The sequence below is a fragment of the Hemicordylus capensis genome, chromosome 5, assembly GCF_027244095.1.
Source record: "Hemicordylus capensis ecotype Gifberg chromosome 5, rHemCap1.1.pri, whole genome shotgun sequence".
Classification (NCBI taxonomy): domain Eukaryota; kingdom Metazoa; phylum Chordata; class Lepidosauria; order Squamata; family Cordylidae; genus Hemicordylus; species Hemicordylus capensis.
In genome coordinates this window covers 205,319,247-205,343,554 of record NC_069661.1, presented here as the reverse complement: position 1 = coordinate 205,343,554, position 24,308 = coordinate 205,319,247, and the positions used below count along the sequence as shown (strand labels likewise).

The 24,308-nt window shown below is 42.3% G+C and overlaps 1 protein-coding gene and 1 long non-coding RNA gene across 3 annotated transcripts in view; one reads left to right on the top strand and one right to left on the bottom strand.

Annotated features, from left to right (window-relative positions):
* FGD6 (FYVE, RhoGEF and PH domain containing 6) overlaps nt 1-24,308 on the top strand; it is an 89,010-nt gene that overhangs the window by 58,869 nt on the left and 5,833 nt on the right. For both annotated transcript variants that reach the window (XM_053252043.1, XM_053252044.1), the window contains exons 8-18: nt 1,873-1,960; nt 10,215-10,265; nt 12,112-12,170; nt 14,686-14,757; nt 15,823-15,891; nt 16,777-16,860; nt 17,636-17,715; nt 18,048-18,150; nt 19,205-19,351; nt 20,829-20,931; nt 21,642-21,772. In XM_053252043.1, coding sequence (XP_053108018.1) covers nt 1,873-1,960; nt 10,215-10,265; nt 12,112-12,170; nt 14,686-14,757; nt 15,823-15,891; nt 16,777-16,860; nt 17,636-17,715; nt 18,048-18,150; nt 19,205-19,351; nt 20,829-20,931; nt 21,642-21,772 — 987 coding nt within the window. The remainder of the gene's footprint in view (nt 1-1,872; nt 1,961-10,214; nt 10,266-12,111; nt 12,171-14,685; nt 14,758-15,822; nt 15,892-16,776; nt 16,861-17,635; nt 17,716-18,047; nt 18,151-19,204; nt 19,352-20,828; nt 20,932-21,641; nt 21,773-24,308) is intronic.
* Nucleotides 15,982-24,308, bottom strand: part of LOC128326017 (uncharacterized) — a 29,477-nt gene continuing 21,150 nt past the window's right edge. The window contains exons 4-6 of the long non-coding RNA XR_008307800.1: nt 23,154-23,189; nt 21,646-21,731; nt 15,982-16,375 (exon numbers count right to left, since the gene is read on the bottom strand). This is a non-coding gene — a long non-coding RNA (uncharacterized LOC128326017). The remainder of the gene's footprint in view (nt 16,376-21,645; nt 21,732-23,153; nt 23,190-24,308) is intronic.

Sequence of the window (24,308 nt, the reverse complement as noted above, 5' to 3'; positions counted from 1 at the left end):
AAGCGGGGAAGGGGCGGCAGGGAGGTATCCTGCCGCCCCAATTACTACTAAAATTACGGGCGCCAGAGCAGGAAAGCGGCGGGAGGGGTAAGTAAACCCTCCCCCCGCTCTTAAAGCAACCCCCCCACCCAAACTGAACCACCCAGGTCCATACCAGTCCGGACCGGTCCGGAGGCCTTTAGAATGGCCTCTGGACCGGTCCGGGCACATCCCTGCTGTAATGGTGCTGTGCAAGAGTACTGGAACAATTGACCTTTTTGCACAGTTGCACATCTTACACAACTTCCATTATTCCCAATGGAATAGAAATAAGGGGTGCACTGAACTGTTTGGCGTTCCATTCTGGGGGTGCGGAACTGGTTTCGTGGTCCAGCGTTCGAGCTGGTTCGGAGGACGGGGTGTGTGTGTTTCCTTTTAAGGGGCAGAGGAGGTGTTGCCTAACAGCCAGCCCCCCCGCCCTCCGCCTGCTGACGCTCTCGTAAAAAGTGCATGTGCAGGGCTGCAGAATACATCCCTGCAGGATGCACGTGTCTGCCATTTCCGGGGCACTGCTGACCGGGGCTGCAGGGAGGCATGCTGCAGCCCCATATGCCCGCTTTTTACGAGAGCACCAGCAAGGGAGGGGACAGCGGGGCAGGGGCTGGAAGGTAGGCAGCACCTCCTTGTTCCTTAAAGGAATCCCCCTGCTCTTCCGGGTGTGCACAGAACCCGTTCCTTGCACATCCCTAATCGTAATTCCAGTACTGCCCTCTTGTGCAGCACTATAGCTGCATACTTTAGAGCTTCGCAGCAGCATGAGCAAATCTGCAACACTCATGTTACACTGTATGACACGTAAGCCAATAAAAATAAGTTCCTATTTAATTTTTGTAGCGTGAATTATTTGGTAAAGCACATGGAGAAAGCAGTTATTGAGACTAAAAATAGCTTTATTTTATGAAAGCTGGTCACAGTGGACCTGTTCTTCTAGCTAGCAAGTAGGATTGCATCAAGTGCGGTTGGCTACCTCCTGTGTGTTTATACATGCATCCAGTGATATGTGCAACAAAGGTAAAAAAACCCAAGTAGACTGGAAAGGAGGTCACTTTCCCTCTAGTAGTGATTATCTCTTGCCTGTACCATACAAGTCTCATATCCACAATAAATGAATTTCCCCCTCGCAGGCCACTTAAAGTGAATGGAATGTTAGAAGCAGGTCAAGCTTCTTGGCTAAAGCTCTTTTCCTTTGGGATTACATCTTCTGCCAAAATGCAAATCCAAAGCATCATGCCTCCATGTCTACTTAATTAAGGCTTGCCTGGTTCGCTGTATGTAAATTTGAGTATAAATCTACAAGGAGGCATGGTGCCTTGGATTTATTAAACAGAAAATCATTGTTTTCCATAATGTTTTTCAGCTGCCTGCCTGCCTAGCATGTGGCACAAAAGTATAAACAATTATGCTTAACTCATATGGGCTGTGGGGGAGAGAAAGCCATCAGTTCAGTTAAGATGCTAATGTTTTAGTGTACTGAATGCGCTCTCTCTCTCTCTCTCTCTCTCTCTCTCTCTCAAAGAAGGCTTCTAAATTGAAGCCAACTGGTGGTTTTCTGGTGGTGTAACAACCAAATTACAATTGGATAAGTTATTTTCCGGCAAGTAGGAGAAAAAGTAAACTGTTTAAATGCATTGCGCAGCATCCAGACTAAGTCCTTTTGAAATGTTATGGGACTTAAGTTAATTATAACTAGGTTGTCTCATTGATTACAATTGCACTTTAGTCATGATTGATTGCTCTGGATGTTGCCCATTGTTGTATTTTGGTCTAGTTTGGCTAAGTGTTTTAAAATAATGTTAGTGGGTTTTTCAGAATTCTGGGTGGTTTGTTTTCCAGATGAGCCCCCGCTGTGCTAGCTTGGCACTCAAACACTATTTGCTCAAGCCAGTTCAGAGAATCCCCCAGTACAGGCTGCTTTTGACAGGTAAGAGTAAACATTACAAGACAAAAAACTATTTCTGACATGTACCAAACTCAACAAGCTATTTACCAAAATTCAAATGGGCAGTCAAATTACTATACAGCTAGAAGCTATTCTGGCCTACTCTTAAGTAAAAGAGTAAGAAAAGTAAGTAAAATGTCAAGGAAACCTGTTTTTGATTCTGTTTCATCTTCTGGTAAGTAAATTTTGATGGTGATAAACATTAAGTCTATGAAATTGTGCTGTGTTTCCACAGCTGTTCAGTCTGGACTTGCTCTTCAGGATAGAAAAGCATTTATTTCAAAAGGGAAAGGGAGGCTCTGAAATCTGATACAATACAAATATTTTTCTTATAACAAATGTTGATACATGCATATTCTATAGTTTTTTTGGCTGCTATTAGCTACAATCTTCTAAAACCTGTTTGGCCTCCCTCTAAAAACCTACTTAAAGGCATAAAAAGAAGGCATCCAAATAAGTATAAGAAATGATTTCTTATTCCCAAGGCTCTAATGCCTGGCCTTATAGATCTGTAGGACATATCCTATAAAAGCATTGTGTAGGTTATTGTTTGGGAATAACTCATGTGACTCATGAATTATCAGTATTTTGTGTTCTAAAACTTTTTCTCTTTTAAATATTAGCCTTTTGTTTAAGTAACTATTAAAAAAAATCTTGTGGCTCTGTAACAATAATTTCCTGTAAGAAAATTCCAGTCTGTGACCTATGTAGAGAATATTCTTTAACACTCTCATACTGTAGTAGTAGGTCTCTTTCCAGGTCTTCCCCACTTTCAGAGCCAAACTTACTGATTTGGGGGCCATAGCAGCCTGTGACCTTCCCAGACCGATCTTAGATAGTTTGAAGATAATGTGATAGGTGGCCACATGGTATATAACTTAAATTGACTAGGAACTGGGAATTCTTAAGAATTGGGTATAGCCACTGGAATATAAGAATTAAACAAGTTAATAGAGGATTGATATATTAATATGTAGTTCATATAAGAGCTAAATGGGACAATTATGTTTAGTGATCCATATGGTAATGGAGCTTTAAAATGTCTGAGCAGCTGGAAATGGGAGGCTATACCTTCTAATAAGAGACAACAGGGGAGAAAGAGTAGTAAACTGTTTGCCTATGTTTCTTTTTTTCCATACCGTCAGGGGAGAAAAATGGATACTGTGCAATAGGATAAACTTATGCTGCTTCCTCTTGTTTTTCTTCAGTTCCAGCTCTTGTTCTCTTTCAGCTGTTCCTTGTGTGTGGCGGGTGTGTGTGTGTGACTGTACTAATACTACAGAATGGGTTGGTGGGGGAAGGGTCCTGTTCTGTTCATAGTAATCTGTAAACTCCACTCTGCTATCCACCTATCTTCCCTGTAATGAAAACCTTTTTTCCCATTATTTTTTAAAAAACATTTCTGCATGTTTGCTGCAGAAATGTTACATCTATTGCCAAAGATACACAGACCATTATTTATGCTGACTTCGTGAATTCCACACTGTTCAGGCTTCCTTACTCTGGTTTATTTTTCTTGTATTATGGTAGTGTGTTGGCAAGTCAAGAGCTGTAAATGTTGGTTTTGTTGCTCTCGGCTTTCAGAAAAGTTTAACAGACCATGGATCAAAATGAAGAAGGAAAGCATTTTGTAACTTGTCTTCCCTCTGTGACATTTACTTTTCATTGGGTTGAGTGTTCTGTTCTGAGCATTCTTTCTGTTAAATTGACTCCTCAGATGAATCCTCAAAGTATGTAGAAATAAACAAGTGGTTGTGCTAGTTCCTTTGATTAGGGAAGGACTCTGCATGCTGATTGCTTAAACATAGCTTGTTCCAGGAGATAATTTCTCTGTAACTCTTCTGTATATGTTAATTGGGGCCTCTGTTACACATTACGCACACAGTTCTGTGCAAGTATGAGCTTCTCTGCTCTTCTGTATGAGCAGGAGAACAGTCCATGTGGATAACATGGAACCCCTGTGAGCGCACACAGTGCTTTTTAAAGATTGAACAAGAAGGCCCTGCACATCTAGGGCTGTGAAATAATATGCATGTCCAGGTTCCAGCTGCTCTTGTTCTAATCACACTGAACAGGGCCGGCACAAAGGTTGGGGTGCTCCAGGTGAATGGGGCGCCCCATGCCCCCTTCATCCATGCCCCCACCCCCTTTGTGCAGTCATGTGCCTCCCATCTGGTGGGCACAAGTAGGTGGGTGCGCAGTGGACTCAGCAGATGCTCTCCATCTCCATCACTCACCCGCTTGCTCTTCCACTGCAGTGGGCAGAAGGAGCGGTCCACTGCGGTGAGAGGAGCAACGGGCAGGCAACAGGAATGGGAAGCGCCCACTCGTTCTCCTTACTGCCTACTTCTACTGCCGGCAGCTCACTGTGGCAACACCATTATAACACGCCGCGGTGGCATCCCTGCAGTGAGGAGAGCAAGCAGGCACTCTCCATTTCTCGTATGTTGCTCTTTTCACCATGGCAGGCCACCCTCTTCTGCCAAAGCACATTATAATGACATCCCCATGCATGGCGATGTCATTGTTACATGTCACAGCAGGCCTGTGGCATGAGATCAAGGGGTGGGGGACAGGGATGAGGAGTGCCCACTCTTTCAGCCCCGTCAGCCACGGGGTGATATGTGACCTGAGCCATCGCTGCCCCTCCCTGCTCTGCACCCTAGGCGACTGCCTAGTTTACCTAGCGGACCAGCCATGCCACTGAAATCAGGGGGATTTAAGTAGACCAGCTAGTTATGTTATTGTGGGCCCCATCTGTTAGCTCAGTAATTCCAGTGAGTCAATTGAAAGCATGCATGAACTTTCCAGCGGATACTCCTGGAAAGCAAGGAACTAGAAGCTCATGTTCAGTTTCTTCTTTGTGGTCACAAGTTTTATTAATTGTACATCAGAGATTATTCACCAGATGTAAAGAGTGTTGACATTTAAATGATGATTGGATTGGATCAGTCTCCACTTAGGACAAAGCAAACCACCTGCTTTGAAAAGTAAAAAGCATACATACTCTACAGCCTTTCATTGTCTTACTTTCATTTTGTATTTTAGAATGTATCAACGATTATCACATTAACCATTAGCTTTGCTTGTTTATATATTAAAATGCAGGCCTTGACAAAACCTTCTTTGGATCTAGGAGCCAGACTCCCCAGATTTAGTGATGGACATTGTAGAGGGGGATGGTAAATGGGCTTTTCCTTATCCCCTTTATAAGTTACATATTTAGAACAGAAACAAGGTTGCCTGAGACAAATAATGATTTTACTAGCTGACCCCGTACAGAGCATCTGTGCAGTTGTGCATTGAGCCTGTGGCATCCCCCCGCAGCTCTCTCGCTCGCTCTTCCTGCAGCACTCTCACTCGCTCCCCCCCTGCAGCTCGCTCGTTCTCCCCCCCCCCCGCAGCTCGCTCGCTCGCTCTCCTGGGCCGTTCCTTACTGCTGCCACCACTATGGCCGCTTGTTCCCCTCAGGCTGCTGACAGGCCCGGGCCCATCCCTTGCCTGCCTGCCTCCCTCTGACAATGACCTCGGTAGCCCCAAACAGTAGCAGTGGTTGATTGGGCCCTTCCCTGATGCCAATAGGCGCCGCCATGGCCACTCATTCCCCTCAGGCTGCTGATAGGCTCAGGCCCGTCCCTTGCCCTTCCTTCTGTGTCTCTTCCCACTCCCTTCTTTTTCTCTTTCTCTCTCCTCCACTTGCTCTTCCCCACTCTTTCTTTCCCCTCCCTTCATGTTTTTTCTCTCTCTCCCTCCCTCCCTGAGTTAACAGATTTTGTTCATCTTGTTTCCTCATTTAATTCACACAGCAGCATCCTCCTTCTCCTGAAGGGACTCCTCCCTCCCTCACGACTCGTCTTTTTGCAGACCCCTGCCTGCTGTCTTTTTATATAGAGAGATTCCTCTCCTCTACAATCAAGAACATCTTCCGACCAGTAACAGTTGCATTCCAACTGACCTTAACCATCACAGGCTCTCCCTCCTTATCTGCATAGGGAATCCCCACTGCCCAATCACCACAGTGCCACAGGCTCCTCCTCCCTATCTGCATATGGAATCCCCACTGCCCAATCACCATGGGGCTTCTGCTCTCACAGGCTCCTTCTCCCTATCTGCATATGGAATCCCCACTGCCCATTCAGGTGCTTCTGCTTGCAAACTCTGTCAGCCAATCGCCTCCTTTCTACCACATCCCCACGCATGGCCCATCTTGGAGAATTAATAATATAGATTAACTACCTCTGGATATCCTAATCCTAGGCATCACAGTTAAATTCTAGGCACCATGGCTCCCTGGTGCCTGGGATTTGTCAAACCCTATTAAAGGGCCCCCAAAACAACCATAGAATAAGAATTAAAAAGTTTGTAATGGTTATGACAAATAATCCTATGACACCTTTAAAGACTAATACATTTCATAGTTAGTGGTGTGCACGGAACCATGGCGTTCCGGTTCGCAGCCGGGTGTGGGGGCTCTTTCACGGTGGAGGAGGGTGCATTTATCCCTCCCCCTGCTTTCCCCCTGCCAGCGCTTCATTTTTGAAAAGCATTTGGGGCGTCAGCATACCTCCCTGCCGTTCCTTCCCCCATTCCTCGGCAAAAGGCTTCAGAATGCGCGATTGCGTGTGTGCATGGGCACACACGTACACACACCACACACACACACACACGTGATGCGCATGCACTGTGCACACATGTAGTCATACATTCTGAAGCCTTTTGCCAAGGAACGGGGGAAGGGGTGACAGGGAGGTACGCTGACGCCCCAAATGCTTTTCAAAAAAGGAGCGCCAGTGGGGGGGAAAGCGGCAGGAGGAGTAAGGGCACCCTCCCCCGCCCTTAAAGAGCCACACCCCCTGGCTGCGAACCACGAGCCGCCCCCCCCCCCAGCAAACTGGTTCGCAGGCCTTTATAATGGCCTGCGAACCGGTCCATGCACATCACTATTCATAGTGTGAGCTTTTGTGAAACAGAGCAAACTGTCAGATGAATTAGTTCTTCATACATTTGATGAAATAGGTTATGACCCACAACAGCTTATGTCACAATAAAGTCATTAGTCTTTAAGGTGTGCTAAGGCTTTTTGTTGTGTTTGCAAAGAAAGCAACACAGCTTTGGAATTTGTCACTGTATTAGGTTATGGCTGCACTCTATCTGTGACCTTAATTAACCTTTATTTGCCATAGAATTGTTCTAATATATAAATATATACACACCCCACAGAACTTGTAAAATGCTAACTACCATCATGTATATAGGAGCTTGATGGTATGGAAAATGGTACGGAAAGAGTTGGAGTCTTTTTATTGACTGATAAATGAGTCTTACTTCACTTAAGTGCCTATAACTGTATTTTAGTGCATTCATCCTCCATTACTCTTGCTTCTCTGTCTCTTGTGGTATCCCTCCCTCACCCTGGCCAAAACATAGATTGTAAGCCCCCTGGGGGAGGAAGGCCTGTCTCTCATGCTGATGTTGTTTTATAAAGTGATGGTGCTATATAGACAACAATGGGAATTTGCAATATGTTTACCACTATCCAAAGATGTGTGGGCTCAATATAGTACTAGGGACAAAATCTGAAAGAGAGAGAAAGAAATGTTGGTTAACAGCAGCAGCTAGTTTATGAATTGGAAGGTTGAGGCTCAAGTCTGCCTCCAAGTTGCAATGTCTAAGTTAAAAACACTTTCCTCTAATCCCAGATATGTGGAGTGGGGCTGTGCTTAACAGTGGTGAAAGTGACACTTATCTGTAGAAGCACACCATATTTATTAATGTACAGATTCCATGGCTGCTCCCTAAAACTTGGGAAACAGGCTCTAGGAAAATGGGCTTTAAAGCTGAATGCCCAGGAGCCTTGGCTCAAATGTAGTAACCTCCCTTGTTCATTTGTTTCCACTAAGATAGCTACAGCAAAATGTGTAGGTCTTCCTCTGATCCCAGATGATCTTTCTCTTTCTCTTTCTACCATTGCTCATATTCTTCACGTCCCTTATCCTTATCCTCTATCTGTTTATTGTTTGTTTGCCAGAAAAAAAGTGTTCTCCTTTCCTCAACTGTTGCTAAACTATTTAAGTATTTTCACTTCTACTTCTGAAAGAAATGGATCCCATTTCCCCCTCCCATTAGCCTTTTAGATTGCATACTTACTTGAATGTCAGATGAGGTCCAACATGCTTTGGCAACAAACTCATTTTTAATGCTTGCAGCTGTAGAAAGCAAACATTAACACTGTATTGTCAACTCGGGGAACCAAATAGGAAATTACAGGCACTCCTGATGGAGAAATCTGTATGGACATGCAGGCAGAAATATCAGACAGATTGCCATTGTTAATCATCTCCAGATTGTTCTAAGTAAAATTAGCATCAAGTTGTTGGAGTTTGGGAGCAGACCATATTATATATATCTCTCTCTTTTTGAAAAGATAGGTCAGAATGGAAAAGCTGTGTATTCTGCCTACTCAAGCAAATGTCTACCTGAGCCTCCTGCCGCTCAGATCTATATTGCGACTTGTGTATAGCTTTCAGCTAGTGGCTGTAACACTGCCAGGCAGTATAATTTATTTCAGTCTTCTCCCACCACTCTGTGTCTTGCTATGATTCCTGCTACGTACTGATTGGAAGAAGAGAGCAAGCACCCTATTTCAGAAAAATATCCTGGATATGTTCTGATCTCCCCACAACCTCTTGCATCATCAGAGTATTAAGTGCACATTTAATCAAAGTCCTTTGAGACATCAGAATATGGGGAAGGGAGCAGGATCACATGCACCCAACCTGCATGCATTTGGTATAAAGTCTGAAAAAGGTCCCATGCATACAGCTGTATACAGGGAGGGCTTTTTCTACATAATCAGGAAGCCTGATTTTTCAGGATTCCTGATCATGTGGAGAAAGGCGTGCACATGCATACACACACACACACACACACACACACACACACACACACACACACCACCTTCCCATGTATACAGCTTTCCACACAGGGACTTTTTCAGACTTTGTATTGAATGTATGGAGGTCAAGTGCACACAATCTGTTTCCTTCTTCTCCACACATTTGGATTAACATCTGCAAATGGCTAATGTTCTTGCACAGTTCAGGTCAAGCTAACTGTTTTAAAATCCTATTGAAATAAATGGGTCTGAAATACAGGATATAATATGGGGAAATCAAATCAGGGTACTTTTGGTTTTCTTTTAGGTAATTTAAACATTTTAAATTTTTTAGCATTAGAATAATTTTGTGATTCCACTGGTCCATCTAGTGGCCAAAAGCAAAACTATGCATAAACGCTCACAGAATTTAGTAGCATATATTCTGTCATGAACTCTGCATACCTACAGCACACATTCTGAGTGCACTGAGGACATGATCTAGCCAGTCAAATACTTTTTCAGTACAACACCTCAATGGGAGACAAGCATATTCTTTTCTCTCCCAATATAAATCAATGGGCTAGAAATGTATTTTTCTTTGGTTAGACAATGCTCTGAATCGATTTACATATCCATAATCAGTCTTCAGTTATTTGTTTCACAATAAGGCCCGTGTACAGAATCAATTAGCCTCCGGAAACAAACTGGGCTTGTATGGATTTTTTCCATGTGCCTAACAGGATGATGATTAACTTTTCAGAATGTTTGATGTCAGAAATGCAAAATTGGAAGCCTTTTCTGTTCATGTTTTCAAACATTAGTATATCGCCATTGTTTGTAAAATATGGTTGTTATTTATCGTAATGTGATTGTTTAGTGTAACACTTGATTCTACTTTTTCCCTTTATAAGAACATAGGCCTATCTAGTCCAGCATCCTGTTTCACACAGTGGCCCACCAGATGCCTCTAGGAAGCCCACCTCTGTGCAAGAGGTGAGGGCATGTCCTCTCTCTTGATTTTGCTCCTCTGCAACTAGTTTTCAGAGGCATCTTGCCTCTGAGGCTGGAGGTGGCCTATAGCCACCAGACTAGTAGCCATTGATAGACCTGTCCTCGATGAATTTGTCTAAGCCCTTTTTAAAGTCATCCAAACTAGTGGCCATCACCGCATCCCATGGCAAATAATTCCATAGATCAATTGTGTGAAAAAGTACTTCCTCTTGTTGGTCCTAAATTTCCCAACCTTCCGTTTCATGGGATGACCCCTGTTGTGAGAGAGGGAGAAAAATTTCTCTCTGTCCACTCTCTACTTCCTGCATACTTATAAGAACATAAGGTTTAATATTTCTCTTTCTGCAGATTATTTGAAGAACCTTTTAGAAGATTCAACAGACTTCAAAGATACTCAGGGTAACTGTTAATGAACATATGGCTTTTGGTGCTGCCCCTCTTTTTCTTCAATATGACAATTGGCAAAGAGGAAGAACTTGAACATTAACCTTTGAAGCTGCCTTATACGGAGTTAAACCACTGGGCCACTTTGCTCCGTTGTGGCTCTACAGGTTTTCAGTACGGGGGTCCTTCCCAACTTTCCCAGCCCTGAGACTGAAGCAGGTGCTCTACCGCAGAGCTACAGACCCTCCTCTATATGAAAACTACAAATCCTTTTGAGCTTAGTCGTGTATAATGATTAATGGTAGCCCAGCCATACAGTTTGCAAGCAAATATATTGACTCTAAAAGAATAGCCTTTGTTGGTGCCCCATTACAGATTTGCTGGCAGTCTCAATGCCACATGTGGTTGCCAACATGTTTTTTTAAAACATGGTGTTTACTGGTTGAAAAAAGAAGTCAGGGTTAGGAAAATAAAGCCTAGCAGGGATCTGGGGATCTGCAATCGGGATGGAGCCGATCATTTTTCACAGGTCAAGGAGCACAGCCCTGTATAAAACTATCAAAAGCCAGTTTTAAGACCTTGTTCTTCTGATTTCTGGCAGCTAGCCCAAAAGTAACCCTAATGCCGCACAAATTCTACCATTCAGGATGGCTTGAGTGGATTCAAGCCATTCAGAAAACTGTCAGCACAAAAATATCTTGTAGAGCTCTAGAAATGTATCTCAAGGGGCCTCCTTCCTCCATAAGTACTCTCTTTTCAGGGGAAGCAGTCCTCCCCTGTACCTTTTGCAATGGAAAGTCCACCTTCCTCCTGCCTGAGCAGCCCGCTCCTTACTTGGCAAAGTTGCTGCTGCTGCTGCTGCTACTACTACTACTACTACTACTACTACTACTACATTGTACACTAATATAAAGAGAGAGTGATTTGGGGAAAGAATTGCATAAGTGGTTTTATGAGAACTACACAAGCATTGCCTGTTGCTTCTAAGCACTATAGAATACATGACTGACACATGAAACTGGCTTGGAAAAGGCAATGAGGATATATATAGGTAAACTTGCCGGTGGGGTTGGAGCAGGCAGGAAACTCCTATTTGGGTTGGTATAGCTAGAGAGTGTCAGTGATTTTGTCACGCCCTCGATCTCAGATAGCGAGGAGGAAAGGGAAGCTGACAGCCTTTCAGCCGATGCAGGGGTGCCTGAGGGGCAGAGCCCAGCTGTCAGTTCCCAAGAGACGGCTGAGGAAGGTCCGGCTGATGTTTCACAGCAGGCACAGCAGTCAGAGCAGTCTGAGGCAGCAGAGACAGCGACGGACAGACTAGAAGATGAGCTGTGCAGGCAACCCCCACTGACTCCACAGCAACGGCATGTCACAAGGCGGAGAACACAGCTGGAAACTATCAGGAGGAGTAACCGCCTCTTGCAGGGGGCTGATAAGCCTTGAATCCCTGCCAGCTGAGAGTTATCAGCTTGGACTATAAAGCACGTCAGCAGCTTTCTGTTAGCTGCTGGAAGACAACATTTATCAACCCTTGTGTCAACAGCTTTCAGCCCAAGCCTGATATAAAGAACTATTCCGAGCCGTGTTTTGTTTCTGCAGCCCAGTTTGTATTGTGGACTGTCTTCCTGGACTTCCCTTCTGGGTGGCCAGATTGCTGACAGATTTCCATGTGCGTTAAGGGCTGCTAGTTCTTTCTAGTTCATTGAAAAGGTCAGCTTAACTTAAAACGACTTACTCACACAGTTGGAAGAGTTAAAACTTCATGCACTTTGTCTCTTTTGCTTATGTTACTCTGCAATGTGCCTCACCAGTGCTGCTATAACCTAAATAGATTATATTAAATGTTGGTTTTTCTTTTCAGATGCTCTTGCGGTTGTCATAGAAGTAGCCAACCATGCCAATGACATTATGAAACAAGGGGTGAGTATCTCGTTTGTGGCATCTTACATGAGCTTACTATACATTCAGAAGTATTGTGTTCACAGTAATTGTAGCAGTGTATCCCATTTATATCCACATAAGTGGATCCACATAATATATGTGATGCCAGACATACATTAGAGTTCACAGATTTGCAGAAGGCCCAAACTGGCACCCACTTTCAATAAATAAATGTAGTTTGCTCCCCCCCCCACAAAAAATCCTTTCTAGCTACCCTTTACATTGCAGTGTTACATGCAGGGGTGAAGCTATAATTGGGCAGATGGGTTTCAAGAACCTGGGCCTGCCCAACTCCTGGGAGCCGCCTAATTGGTACACCGCCACCTCCCCCCACCCCATGGCTAAAGCCCCAGGAGGGCCACGCAAGCCCTCCGGAACTCATTCCCACCCGGCATTTGCTGGTTGAGTCCATGTTTTGTTGATTCTCTCTACGAGGTAGAAAGCAAACAAAAAGTCCAGGACTTACACAGCCCTTCCAGGGCTCTAGCTATGCCACTTTGTGTAATACCTCATGTGCAAGGCTCAAAAAAGTGTTTGTGGGCTCGTGTGAGCGCATTCTGGAGTGCATTCCCAGCTGGCTTTTGCTGGCTGGGTGCATTTATTTCCCTTTCTCTCTGCACCCAGCCCACACACACTGGCTGAGAATGAGCCCTGGAGGGCTTGTACAGTCCTTCTGAGGCACTAGCCAATAGGGATGTGCAAATCAATTTGGGTACAAATCAATTTGTATACAAATCTAGGTGATTCAGGTGATTTGAAAACAGAACAAATCACCACTGTGATCCATTGGCAAGATTTGGGTCCAAATCTAATCACGCCCAATTCAAATTGATTCAAGATTCTGATTCCTCCTTTAATTTCCCCAGATTCCCAACTTTCTTTACAAAAAAGAAAGAAAGAAAGCTAAGCTCTAGCCCTTCTAGAAGTGGAGATATGGAGCAACATGTGTGATCACTATTTTTCAAGTGTTTGGATTCTTTGGTGTATAATAACTTTCCTCTATGAATCCCTATGAGGATTCATTACACACTTTCATTTCTTCTATTCATTTTGTCTGTTTTTGGACAGTGCCAACTGACAACTGCCATGTGCCAACTGGGATACCCGCCTCCCACCCTCAAGGCAATGGAGTACTACTCAGTTTATATTCTAGGAATTTTTTCAAGTGTTTAGACTCTTTGGTGTCTAATAACCTTTCCTCATAATGAATCCCTATAAGTATTCATTACACACCAAAGAGTCTATAAACACCTCAACAATTCCTAATAGATAAACTGAGTACCCAGTGGCTTGCAGGTTGGGGGGTAGTTGGCACATGGGATGCCACTAATTCCCCACCAAGCAATGGGGTCAAAATGAACAGAAGAAATGAAGTTGTGTAATGAAGACACCAAAGAATCTAAGCACTTCAAAAATTCCTAAAAAATAGTGTTGCGGGTTGGGGGTTGTAGTTGACACGTGGCAGTTGACAGTTGGCACTGTCTAATGACAGTCAAAATGAACAGCAGAAATGAAGGTGTGCAATGAATCCTCATAGGGATTCATTATGAGGAAAAGTTGTTATACACCAAAGAATCCAAACACTTTTAAAATAGTGACCACACATTTTGCTCCATAACTCTACTTCTGCAAGGGCTAGAGCTTAGCTTGTTTTTTTAAATTAGAGCTGGGCATCCATGTTAGGATGAATCTCCTAACTTTGAATCTTCATTATTTCCTATGGCGGAAATATACAAAATCAGTAAAAACTAAAACAATTCATTAAAAATCAACCAAGTGCCCCACTGCCTTGACATTTGGTTGTTAGGTGGCACCCATGGGGACTTACCCACTATCTAAAGTTGGTGCCCCTAGGACCTTTATAAGAGGTCTGAATCGAATCCAAATTGAATCTGGGGTGATTCGGGAGGATAGATTTGGACACAAATCAAATCAGGGGTGATTCAATTTGGGTACAAAACAAATTTTAAAAATCGATTTGTGCACATTCCTACTAGCTACTTCCCATTTGTGTGTGATGTCATGTGCAAGCAGGCATGGCCAGAACTCTGGAGGGCCCGTGAGAGTCCTCCAGAGTTCATTCGAGTGTGCATGTCGCTTTCTCTCCCTCCAACAAGGGAGAGAAAGGGAAATAAATGCACCCAGTCAGCAAGTGCTGGCTGGGAATGAGCTCCAGAGAGCTCACGCAGGCCCTCTTGAGCTCGGGCCATGCCCAAAATCATGCACAAGTGGTATCTCTGGTGTGTGCCTGGCAGGACTGCCAGGGATGGGGGAGAATCCAGGTCTCCTTTCCCCTGGCTGAATGTGGAAATATGATTTTTAAAAAGAAAAAGAATTGGAGCACCCCTGAAGCCAATGCAAGCCAGCCACCAATGTGACTTTTTAGTGTTTGGAAAGCCTTGGATCTCTTTCCATACCTGCCCCATACACCCTTGTTTGAAACTTCTCAGATCCTTCCATGTTTGCAATAACTATATATGTTTTCTCCCTCTAGGATAACTTCCAGAAGCTTATGCAAATCCAGTACAGTTTAAATGGTCATCATGAGATTGTACAGCCAGGAAGGGTGAGTTCTGTAACAAGTCTGAAGGGGAGTATAAGAAATGTAGAAATTGAAGACCAGTGTTACAATCCATCTGTGGGCTATGGCTTTATTCATTTTAAATGAACAAATGTGTGCTGCTGATATCTGGCAGGGGTGGGTTTTGGGGTGTTGTTTTTTTTAGTTTTTAGCTTTTTATTTATTACTTTTAATTTGAAACTTTTAAAATTTGTAACTTTTACATGTGTTTTAGTCTGGTCTTTTAACTTTTAAGTTTTTATTAATTTTTATTGTTCTATATTGTATCTATTTCATTAATATTGTAAGCCACCTCAAGCAATTATTTTAAGGGTGCTTGAAACAAAGCACCCTTAAAATAAAGGGCCTATTTAAAGCTTGAAACAAAACTAGACTACCCCATTTTGAGTTTGAATAGTTTTGAGCACCATTTTGGAGGGCTGTTTCTCCAGGGAGAACTGGTCTAATGACTGGGGTTGGTGTGAGTAGACCAGTCTTCCAAGGCAGATGGTGTGCTAAGTCCAGAGCAGAGGCCTGGTCTACCATCCTCACGTGGTGGGTAGACCAGACCTCCACTCTCTATTTGGCACGTCAGCCTCCCTTGGAGGACTGGTATACCTGCCAACCCTAGTCAGTATACCAGCAATCCCTGGAAAAACAGCCTTCCAAAATGGCATGCAAAACGTTTCAAATGTTTTGTCAAAACAGCTGACTTGTCTGCTGTTTTGACAAAATGTTTTGAGCATTTTTTATTTCTTTTCTAGCTCGAAATGAAATGCAAAATCCATTTCACGCACACCCCTAATTGGTAGCCCCCCTTTTTCTCGCTACACCAACAGTATCCTGGCCCATACAGACACTGGGTGGCAGCTCTTTGCCTGGCGATTTCATCTCCCTTTTGTCCCTCTCTTGCTCTGTTCCAACACACCACTAGTCATGTTGGGTTTTTCTCTAGTTTATAAATAGCATCTTTAAGAATCTCCCTCTCTTTTGAAGAGTTTGTGCCCAACAGCTAACTTCAATATTTTATTAAATATAAATTTCTTGTACTTATTGGCTTTGAACATTCAGGTCTTTCTGAAAGAAGGAACACTAATGAAGCTCTCCAGGAAGGTCATGCAGCCACGAATGTTTTTCCTGGTACGATGCCATGAATGCTTTTACATGCCTTACGCTAGAGTAATTTCATAGTGGTGCAGCCAGTCTCACTACAAGTACTATATAGTAACAACAGCTAATGGTTTTTAATAATTAACATTGCAGTCTGGACAATGTTTTCCCTCTCACTGTGGCTTCATGAATTTTTCTTCTGGGTGTGCATTACAGCATCTTTCCCCTCCCATTTGGTGGCTTTTATGTAGCCTTTTCTTCTTGAAGAATGTTCCACTCCAAGTTCAGCATTAGGAATAAATTCCTTGAAAAAAATGACTGCTTTTTCAGATGTGCAAAGTCCATGACCAAGTAGCACCCACAGACACGTTGTATACTGAGTTATATTAACAAACTTGTAAAAAAAAAAAATAGGCAGTGTGGAAAAAAAATGCAGTATTGGATATTTCCTTATCTTCGAGAAAGAAAGACTGTACTGCTTTCAGCTTCATACATTCAGTAATTTGGGCAAATTCTGCAAGAAAAAGAAATTATCAGACTTTCCCACCTGCTGCCTTTGGTATATTATCCAGTGCTGTACATTAACATTGCCATCCACCCATTTAATTTTGACCATAGCTCTTGTTCAGCCTCATGACTGGAATTTATAGAGAGCCTTGTGTTGAGAAGCCTGTATGTGGAGATCTGATGATATGCCTGAGGGAAGAGCAGAGAAATATGAGTTGTCATGCTTTGTCTTGTGCATTGTCATATGCCCAGCACATGCACATTGTGGCAGCGGTCAAAGCAGGTCCTTTTGCTTTGGTCTGTGCAGGCAAAAGTAGGTCTTTTTCTTTGGTATGTGGAATGTACACATTTCCTATATGCTAAATGCAGTCTAATTTCAATTGCATTTTAAACATGTTTATGTTGCAGTTCAATGATGCTCTGCTATATACAACTCCTGTACAGTCTGGAATGTATAAACTCAACAACATGCTGTCACTGGCTGGAATGAAAGTGAGTTAATGAAGCTTCTGCTGTGTCATGTCTTCTAACACATAACTTGAACTTCTGTACCACAATCACTTGCAACACTTATATGTTGTACAGTAACAAAGATCAGCCTTCACCTCGGATTACAGTCTTTAGTTCACTAATAAATGAGTCCATGTTTTTGTTTAATGGAGTTAACACTTGTAAGAAGAACGATTTCTTGAACATAATGCTGTTGGGAACTCTGCTGTACAGATTATCTATTATGTGTATAGGGCTATTGATGGTGCTTTACGGAGCAACATAAGCAAAAATAGACAAGTATCTGCTGTGAAGAGCTTACAATTTAAATTTAGACAGCAGGGAAAAGGAGAGGAGCAAAGGGAGTAAAGACACAGGCAAGAGTAATGGAATGAATATGTGAAAATGTAAATGCATTTTGGGCCTTATTTCAGTTGAGGACTAAGACTTCACAAACTTGATGGGTTCTGAAGGAGAAAGGGAGAAGTTGTACTATGTATATGTTCTGGAAGTTTGTCCCAGGCATATATAGGACTAAATCTGTTTCTAGTCCTAACTGTGACTTATATTCAACATTAGAATTCCCCAGAATCTACTCATTTATCTTGAAAGCTTAACTTTCATTTTGTTTTGCCATTGTTGTAGCCTCTGTAATCTTAAAGCACTGTATTGATCCCATTGTGCCTGTTGTTTTCCTTTGCGGACACTTTTGAGGCAATGTTGACATTGTTCTGATTAAGCCAGATACAGCTGAATGGTTCCTTTTCCTCCTTGTCAGGTTAGAAAGCCAACCCATGAAGCTTACCAGAATGAACTCAACATAGAAAGTGTAGAGCGATCCTTCATTCTGTCAGCAAGGTAAGTCCTAGTCACAAGAGCAGGGGTGTAGCTATAACTGAACAAAAGGGTTCAAAGAACCCAGGTCCCCCAGCTCTTGAGGGTCCCCCAGCTCCACCTCTCCCTATTTTCTTCATTATCTCCCTCACTCTGAGGGGCCGCCAGAGAGAGGGGTGAACACAGGCCCCCTCTCCCCGGGCTGTGCCCCTACACAAGAGCATGTATATTTAGAAACAAAGTATTGGTTATTGCCTCAAACTAGTATTACTGAACTGTTGTGATAAAAGGAAAAGCTGCTCAGTTATGTTATGAAACTAAACATTCCTTGACCATAGTTTGCTTGATATTAACAGTTCTGCAATGGAACGTGATGGATGGCTGGAAGCCATCTCAAGGTCAATTGAAGAATATACAAAGAAACGAATAACTTTTAACCCTAGTAAAAGTCTGGAAGAGGTAGGTTCTTTCCTTTCCTTTCCTTTCTTTCTTTTTTGTAACAGTACAGCTTGTCTCCTGATCACATATTTCAGATTACATGAGATTATTCATCAAGAATACCTATATTTCTGGTTCAAATCACTAGTTTGACACCATGAGTTAAAGATAAATTTTAAGATTTAAAGATAAATTTTAAAGATAAATGAGTTAAAGATAAATTTTGTTGTTTTTTTTAAAGGGCTGTTCTTCCTGTGTTGACAGTTCTATATCTATTATAAAGTATAGTAAAGTAGCCACACCAGATATATGTGAGCCTTTGAATTTAGCTGTGAATTCTCCACTCCCCCAACTAAAACCAGCCTCAGAAATCTAAAATGGTGTCCTGGAACCATGCCTCTTGATAGGAATTCTGTTGTCTTTGAAAAATGAGATATTGAGGTGCTTCACATGATCGGTGTGAAGCACCAGAGGGGGTTCTGTGGAGAGAGTGGGCTTAGCCCGCTCTCTCCGCAAACGAGTAGCCGCTTGTAGCTGGGCAGTCGGATTGCCTGCCCACACAACTGCTGGCGCCGTCACGGAGCCAACAGGGGTGGCAGGAATTGGGGGCGGTGGGGAACGGGGGGCTGCGTGACCCCTGAAAGTTCCAGGATGCCCCACATGAGTGCACAGGGCATCCAGGAGAGATCTCCAAACCTGGGAGGCTGCTCACAGCCTCCTGACAGGGATTTTCTCATGTGTTGTCATAGTGTGGAGCCGTGCTGTGGCGGCACATGATCAGAAAACCCGGGTTAGCAGAGCACTCGCTCCGCTAACCTGGGCTAAGGGGAGGGCTACTTTGGTGGGCTAGCTGCCAGAGAACTCCGGGATCGCCCGCAAGCCCACTGGTTCTTGTGATGGGGATAAACTGGGCTGTGCTTCTTTAGCCCGGTTTTCCCCCATCATGAGAATAGCCTCATTGAAATATTATACTCCCCTAATTAGAAAATTGGAACATCTTGAAATATGTTTTTAAATCTAACAATGTAAACAGTGAGATTTTGTTGCTTCATTCATCCTTCTCTCTCTCCTTTAGGCAGATCCTGAGAAAGAGGAAGAAGATAATCCTATAGGGTCAAAGGCTCCCATCTGGATACCTGACACTAGAGCTACCATGTGTATGATCTGTACTAGCGAGTTTACACTGACATGGAGAAGGCACCACTGCCGAGCATGTGGGAAGGTTGGGAAAGTTTCATATAGTTAGTTTTGCATTTCTGCTAGTAAACATATTTATAGGTTGGGCTTGGCTCTTCTGCAGCCTATTAACATATTTGAGAAAAACTGCACTCTAGTTTAGTGGTATTCACTATGTAGCATTCAGGCTATGAGAAATGGCCCCAGGTCACATAATAAATATCTGCCGATCTGATGACTGCAAATAAAGTTGGGAAATGACTGAGGATAGAATTTCTTCTGTTGAAGGGATCTTAGTTTCCACTTTTCATTTCATTTATTTTAAAAACTTCTTAAACCACTTCTACAAATATAACAGCACACAGTTTGGCTTACATTATTAAAATTATTGCATAAAAGCAAGTTTAAAACAAACCTCTGAAATGTTAATAATTCTTAAATGTAATTTGTGATGAATTGGAATGAGACTATTTCCTGACAAACACTGAAATATTAAGAATAATGAAATTTCATGGCTCAGTTTCCCCCTGCTCTCTCAGATGTCTAATTCCCAAGATCTTGAAGATTATTTAAGCTTCAGTGCAACACTGAAAAGAAAGGAAGGAACTTAATATATCTCAAGATGCAGGGGTATAGCAAGGTTGGAGTGAGCCCTGGGACAAAATGTAAAGATGCGCCCTGCCCACCCCCAGTCTTTTTTAGAGAGGTGGGGATGGGGAGAAAAGAGTAAGCTGTCATTCAGCTGGTGGCCCCCTCTCCCGCAAGGGCCCAAGCCCATTTGTCCCCATTTTTTCAATTACAGCTATTCCCTGTTAAGGAGAATAAGAGGAAAGAAGGAAAGGTTGTGTCTGTTTTCCCCCCCAACCTCCAGTGACTAGTCCAAGCTTTATGGCCCGCTTTATCTGGTCAGCCACTAAGATGAGGAGACTAACTGTAGATTTTAACATTGACGTGGAGAATTAAATCCCTGGTTCTGCCCTAAATGTGTATCTCTAAGAATGATCAATTTTGATCTCACTATATTGGTAGTTACTTTACTGCTCTTGCAAACCTTCCCACATTATTATCCCAATATGAATAGAACTCTTGAAGTATTTAATTAGTTGATGCAATTCTGCCTTATAGGAAAGCTCTCTGGGCTAGTCCAGATGTCACTCTGTTAAAGCCTGGCTCTCATCCCCGAGCTTTGAGAGCATGCAGCCCTCTGCCCTCCCCTCTTAAAACCTTTGTTTTGAATTGCAGTTTATTTCAAGTAAATAGGTTACATTAAACCAAGATTGGTCTGTTCAGATGTGACAACTGATCTAGGTTTATTTGAAACTAAATCAGAAGTGGAAACTTCTGCAGGCATGAGAGATTGGAGCATTTGCTTCCAGGGCTCAGGGATGTAGCACGGAGCAGGCTCTACCCAAAATAGTATAACACTGTTATTCTGAGACATACGATGGAATAACCTTAAAATGCAAACTTGAACAAGATGTGTGTGGATATGTGTATATACTTTACATGTTTCTTTTTTCTAGGTAATCTGCCAGGCTTGTTCATCAAATAAACATGGGTTAGACTACATGAAAAACCAGCCTGCAAGAGTTTGTGATCATTGCTTTAAAGAGCTGCAGAAACAAGGTAAGGTAATTTTTGCTACTTTTATTTGCTTCAAATTTCTTTCTGGGAACTGCAGTCCTGAAGACAGGACATTTTTTGGTTCAGAGTGGCATAGTTAGCTGAGGATAAGATTGAACAGAAATCAATCCTTGAACATAAATATAATGCATGCCAGTGCAACATGCAATTTAACTTTGAATGTTGTTTCTCAAGAGCTGAAAATGCACCTCTCATACTAAGAGTTTCTTGTTTTGCTGTTTTGAAAATGTTTTTATAAGCTCATTTAGAATGGTTTTTTGTAGTTAGTCACATTGAGCTTAATATGGATAGCAGTGTTAGTAAAACACATTGATTTAAAGGCATTTTTGCAAGAGTCTTGAAAATTCATTTAATTGTAATTTACAAATCTTTAACCATCCCCACTCAGTCTGTGTTGAAGTAAAGCTTGTCCACAATAAGATGTGTCATATATCCCTCCAGTTAGTGTGAGTGAGGATGCTCTTCCACAGAAAGTAACCACTCCAGAAAATATACGATTGTACAATAATCGTGTTGTATTCACTGACTTTCAAATAGTGGAATTGAACCCAAAAGCTTATTTGTAAGCACTTATAAAGCACTTTGAAATCAATAGTTTGAGTCAAAATGTGCAATTAGCAAACACCAAAAGATAACTCATCTTTCCATTTGTCTGATACATTAAAATACCATAACTGGTGTCTACATTTCAGATACCCTTTGCACTCCTTCCAAAAACGGGTCTCCAATAAATCACAGATCTCCATCCAGTGCCTTGTCTACAGTGTTGCATAGTATCCCATCTGGAAGAAAGCAGAAAAAGATCCCAGCTGCTCTCAAGGAAGTACGTGCTACACATTCTCAGCATTAAATTGTGTGTACTAGCAAAAGACTTACAATGAATCTTTCATAATCAGGAAAAAAATGTTTGTGATGAGCTGGTAGGGCCAATTATGATATTTTAGCATATAACTGGAGCAGAGTTCAGGTATGGCCAGAGGGTGCTGAAATTATGCTAACTGGGTACAGCCCGTGCCACTCTCATTTCTCCCATCACTGCTCACTTCATTCAGTATGAGCAGCAATAATATCCCTCCCTCCTGTTCATCCCCATGGTTTGGGAATTGAAAGATGATGTGCAAGGGAGAATGGAAGGGCAAGCTCACATATTATTATTTTTATTTATTTATTTATTTATTTATTTATTTTTTACATTTATATCCCGCTCTTCCTCCAAGGAGCCCAGAGCGGTGTACTACATACTTGAGTTTCTCTTTCACAACAACCCTGTGAAGTAGGTTAGGCTGAGAGAGAAGTGACTCGCCCAGAGTCACCCAGCTAGTTTTATGGCTGAATGGGGATTTGAACTCAGGTCTCCCCGGTCCTAGTCTGGCACTCTAACCACTACAGCACGCTGGCTCTTTTATTCTGTTAATGATAGATCAAGTATGCTGAAGCTCCTCTTTGCCTGTAATTGGGGCTATTTCTGATCACTCTTGCCACCAGTTGCAGCTGGAGAGTCATAGTGCCTTCTATTCCTTTTGTTTTCACTGGCCACTGCTTTTCCTTTTGCAGCTGAGGCAAGAACAGGTTTTTTTTTGCCGGAGGGAAGGCACTGCAAGGATGAGAAGCCTCTCTAGAAGCTCAGGGCAAGGCAAGTGCTGGAAACGGGGCTCAGCAGCCACAGACCTGTTTAGTGGCTGTAGGAATCAGAGTCCAGAACATGTTTTGGTATACGTTACCCCTCGTTAAGAAGGTAACATGGAAACCAGTTTGGCCTTACTTTGCATCTGAGAAGCAGCTTGGAGTCAGGATTTGTTGAGGTCTTTTCAGAGCCTGGGGTAGTCTGTCTGCCATTAGTGCTGACCACATTGTGAACTTGCAAGTCATTATGGCTTCAACCCGGATATATGTTTTGTTTGTTTATTTAAAACAGTTATATACTGCCCAAAACGCAAGTCTCTAGGTGGTTTACAAAAAACCCATAAAAACAGATATATTTCTTGTGCTTCTGGGAGTTAGTCATGTACCATTTGGTTTAAGCCATCATAAAATTCCAAGCTCCCATGCAGTTCAGCAGGCATGGGGATACAACCAGGCTTTCTCTGTTGTTTCCGCCACTACTTTCTTCAGCTTCGAGGAGGGGTATCCCTGTTGTTTTGTATTCTAACAAATCAGAAGTGGTGTTAACATATCCACACTTTTATATCCATTATAATTCCTACCTTGCCATATGGAAAGGAAATTGTCACAAAGAAGCCCTACAGAAAGTTTAAAAATATGCGTTGTTAGGCTGATCAAGAGAGTTGCTTTGAGAGAGTCAAATAAAGATAAGATCATACAGATACAATAAGACATCCATAACGCTGAAAATGATTCTGTGGACATGTTCATCTATATTAAAAGTGGTTGGATATTGATTTTTTTAAAATTAAGCATGAAAAAAATGAAATGCATTCTTGGATATGAATTGCTGTCTGGGGGAAGTTTTTGTTACAGTTCAGCTGGACACTTACCAAGACTGTATTTTTTATTTCTTTGCATAAACTGATGTAAAACATCTCAAGAATCTTTAGGCAGCCTCCTCTTCCCCTTTGCTTGCTTGGGGGAAAATGCAGTAAGCCAAAATAATGTATTGATACAAACTATTTAATGTAACTAAATGTGCTGTTGTGTGAAACCTTTTGGCACCCCCTGTATTTCTGAACTATTTGATGCATTCTTTTTTCCTTTTTTTAATGTGTAATGGGAAGGATGTTACGTGCAGTTCCTTCAAGTATGCTGTCTAGATAGAATGTTGATGCGGAGAAGTTCCAACACAATTGTTTGGCACAGCTTTCTGTGGGAAGCAGTGCCAATTAATGTTTTCATGATAGGAACATCCCTTTTTGGTCAAATGAGAGCATGTATATTTGTTGTTTGCACAGATGTGTAGGCATTTATAGATGTTTTTAAAAGTATGATTTTTTTAAAAAAATCTCTTAGCCTTAATCTTGTAACTACATCCTACTTAAAATGATACATGATGCTTGCAGTGACAAGTTCACATAGAAATGTGAATTAGATTTGTAGACAGGTATTTAAATCTACTCTCTATTCTGTTCTAAAATTATTAAATTATTATTTTAAAAAGAGGGCTGTAGTCAAGAGGAAAGTAAGGAGAAGGAGGAAGAAAAGAGAGGAATTCTCATAAATATCCTTCAAAGTAACTTCCAGAGAGAGACAGAGAGAGAAAGTCGGTCATAGTTCCTGAGCCTGTCTCAAAGATGCATAATAGCACACACTGCACAGTAACAGTTGAAGGAAGAGCCTGTTTTACAGCCAAGCCTATTTTCTAATGGTGGGGAAAGAGTACCATAAGAAAAAAGATTATGGTTATA